At 39.6% G+C, this 2,705-nt stretch overlaps 1 protein-coding gene across 1 annotated transcript; it reads left to right on the forward strand.

Moving 5' to 3' along the window:
- Nucleotides 1-23: 23 nt before the first annotated feature.
- LOC108254068 lies at nt 24-1,390 on the forward strand (the record flags this gene model as incomplete). Its single annotated transcript, XM_017449033.2, has 2 exons — nt 24-337; nt 1,181-1,390. Coding segments are annotated over exons 1-2 (332 nt in total), but the record flags the coding sequence as incomplete, so codon positions are not given.
- Between the last annotated feature and the right edge of the window lie 1,315 nt (nt 1,391-2,705).

The following is a 2,705-nucleotide window of genomic DNA, read 5'->3' on the forward strand; positions in this document are numbered from 1 at the left end:
AAAATAAAAAATTGTTGCGGCTCTCAAAATAAAACAAAAATAAAAAAATAGTGACGTTTCATAAATAAAATAAAATTAAAAGAACTGGTGGCTGAAAATAAAACAAAAATAAAATTCTAATAAAATAAAAACATTGGCGGCGTGACACCGTACACCACCCGTTGCGGCTCTGCCCGAAATCGTTTCGTTTCGCCACAAACTATGCGCCGCCTATCATGATGAAATACAGCGATTTTCCCGCCAAATTCGCCGACTTTTTCACCACCCCCAACCCGAGCGAAGAGGAGGAAGATGTTAATATTTCAGATATCCTTGAGGACAAACTCATCCCCCGACGGTAATTATAAATTCATTACCTATGTCGTGTAGGTAGTAGTTAGTATTAAATTTATTTTTATGAATAACTATGACGTTGTAGAATGTAGAGAATATAGGTACATTGTTTATCCTGCTCGAATAAGACTAAAAACTAAAAAGTCCTTTTACCCAGCAGTCTAAACAAGATCTCATGTATTTTATTGGTTTAATGACGTCCGTGTTTCACCAAGGAAAACTGATCATGACTCGAAATCCTCCCTTATTGCACATCTAGGTATTTAGAACATATTTGGAATATTCCTTTCTTCGGCTTTCTAGGTGTTTGGGTTCTGGAGTCTGGAGATAGAGCGATGAGTAGTGTGAGTGGGTGGATCCATTGTTTATCCTGCTCGAATAAGACCAAAAACTAAAAAGTCCTTTTACCCAGCAGTCTAAACAAGATCTCATGTATTTTATTGGTTTAATAACGTCCGTGTTTCACCAAGGAAAACTGATCATGACTCGAAATCCTCCCTTATTGCACATCTAGGTATTTAGAACTTATTTGGAATATTCCTTTCTTCGGCTTTCTAGGTGTTTGGGTTCTGGAGTCTGGAGATAGAGCGATGAGTAGTGTGAGTGGGTGGATCTCGCTTTCATATCAATAAACATTATTTGGGTTTTCTTGTAGATTCTTTTGTTCTTGTCTTGTTTTACTATTATAAATTAAGTTGTTATAGGCCGGGTGGCGCCCCGAACTCTAGAAGTTCGCTTGATATAATTCATTCCGTTCTACTAAAAGTTTTGTATTTCCTTTGGCAACCCAAACTTTGGACACTCCATAAATAAATTGTATTGAATGTTTCTATCATTTTCTTTTCAGGTACATCGACTCCGAGTCCCGAAGTTTGGCGAATCGCTTCGACAAAGATCGGAAAGCGTTCGACCGGTTCGGCTACGAAGAGAAGGTTCGCCAGGTGAACAATCGACGCTCGTTTCATCGTGCGACGCGCAAGTATCACAATGTGTCGCCGGCGACCAGCGACACTGCGTCGAGTACCGCGTACTGTCGCGTCCAAAGCCCGTCGTCGAGGTAAGATTTTTACTTTCTATTACCAATAGAATAGAATACCTGCCTCGGTGGTGTAGTGGTCAAGGCGCTCATCTGGTAAACAGGAGGGCGTGGGTTCAATCCCAGCCGAGGTATGGAATTTTATCCTCAGTATAATTTGAGAATTTGACCACAATAATAGTTGTGGCGTATGGTACAGGTGGGCCAATAAATGGTACGTTTTTTAGGTGGGCGAATAAATGGTACACTTACCCTACAATTTAAGAATAATATGTATATTATACAGCTGTGGTTTTCGCTCCAGTAGTTGCCCTAAAGGTAGGCTATACTTATTCGTACCTATCTAACCATTTATTTATTTAGCTGTTATCATTTATCATTCATTCGATTGATTCATGATTTTTATGCGAGCAGTATAAATAAGCACTATTATTGTTATTATTATTGTTTATACTGCCAGAATGAGACTGAAAAGTCCCTTTAGGCCAGTGATTCTCAACCGGGGGTACGCGATTGTGTAATGGCGGACAAAAGAATAACAAAAGCAAATTTTGAATTTTGACGGCGTATCAGTGCAGTACAGTGTTCATATATTATAAATTATACTGGTAGAGGAGAGGGTAGGGGTAGATAATAAGATTAATAAGTTAAGAAGCTCTTTTTTATGCTGCTCGAATAGAAAAGTCCTGGCTGTTACCATTATTGTGATAAAATTCTCTAAAACATATGAGGGACAAAATTCCATACCTCGGCTGGGATTGAACCCACGCTCTCCTGTTTACCAGGCGAGCTTCTTGACCTCTACACCACCGAGGAGGAGAGAAAGAAACATACCTATGTACAGGAGAAAGAGAGAGAGAGAGAAAGAGAGAGAGAAGGAGAGAGAGAAAGAGAGAGAGAAAGAGAGAGAGAGAAGGAGAGAGAGAGAGAGAAGGAGAGAAAGTGGAAGAGAGAAAGAGAGAGAAGGAGAGATTGATTGAATATATAACCATTTATTTTTTTTTTTTAAAGTTGTTTTACCATAGAGAGAGACCATACCATATTAACCATAGAGAGAGAAGGAGAGAGAGAGAGAGAGAGAGAAAGAGAGAGAGAGAGAGAGAGAGAGAGAGAGAGAGAGGGAGAGAGGGAGAGAGAGAGAAAGGGAGAGAGACATTAAGCTCAAAATTCATTTTGGTGAAAAAAGGAAGAAAAGAAATCCTTCTCAAAAGGAAAGAGAGAGAGAGAGAGGGGGAGAAAGAGGGAGAGAAAAAAAAAGAAAGAAAGAAAGAGAGAAAGAGAGAGAGAGAGAGAGAGAGAGAGAGAGAGAGAGAGAGAGAGAGAGAGAGAGAGATGG

The sequence above is a fragment of the Diaphorina citri genome, unplaced genomic scaffold (assembly GCF_000475195.1).
Source record: "Diaphorina citri unplaced genomic scaffold, Diaci psyllid genome assembly version 1.1 scaffold8868, whole genome shotgun sequence".
NCBI lineage: Eukaryota > Metazoa > Arthropoda > Insecta > Hemiptera > Psyllidae > Diaphorina > Diaphorina citri.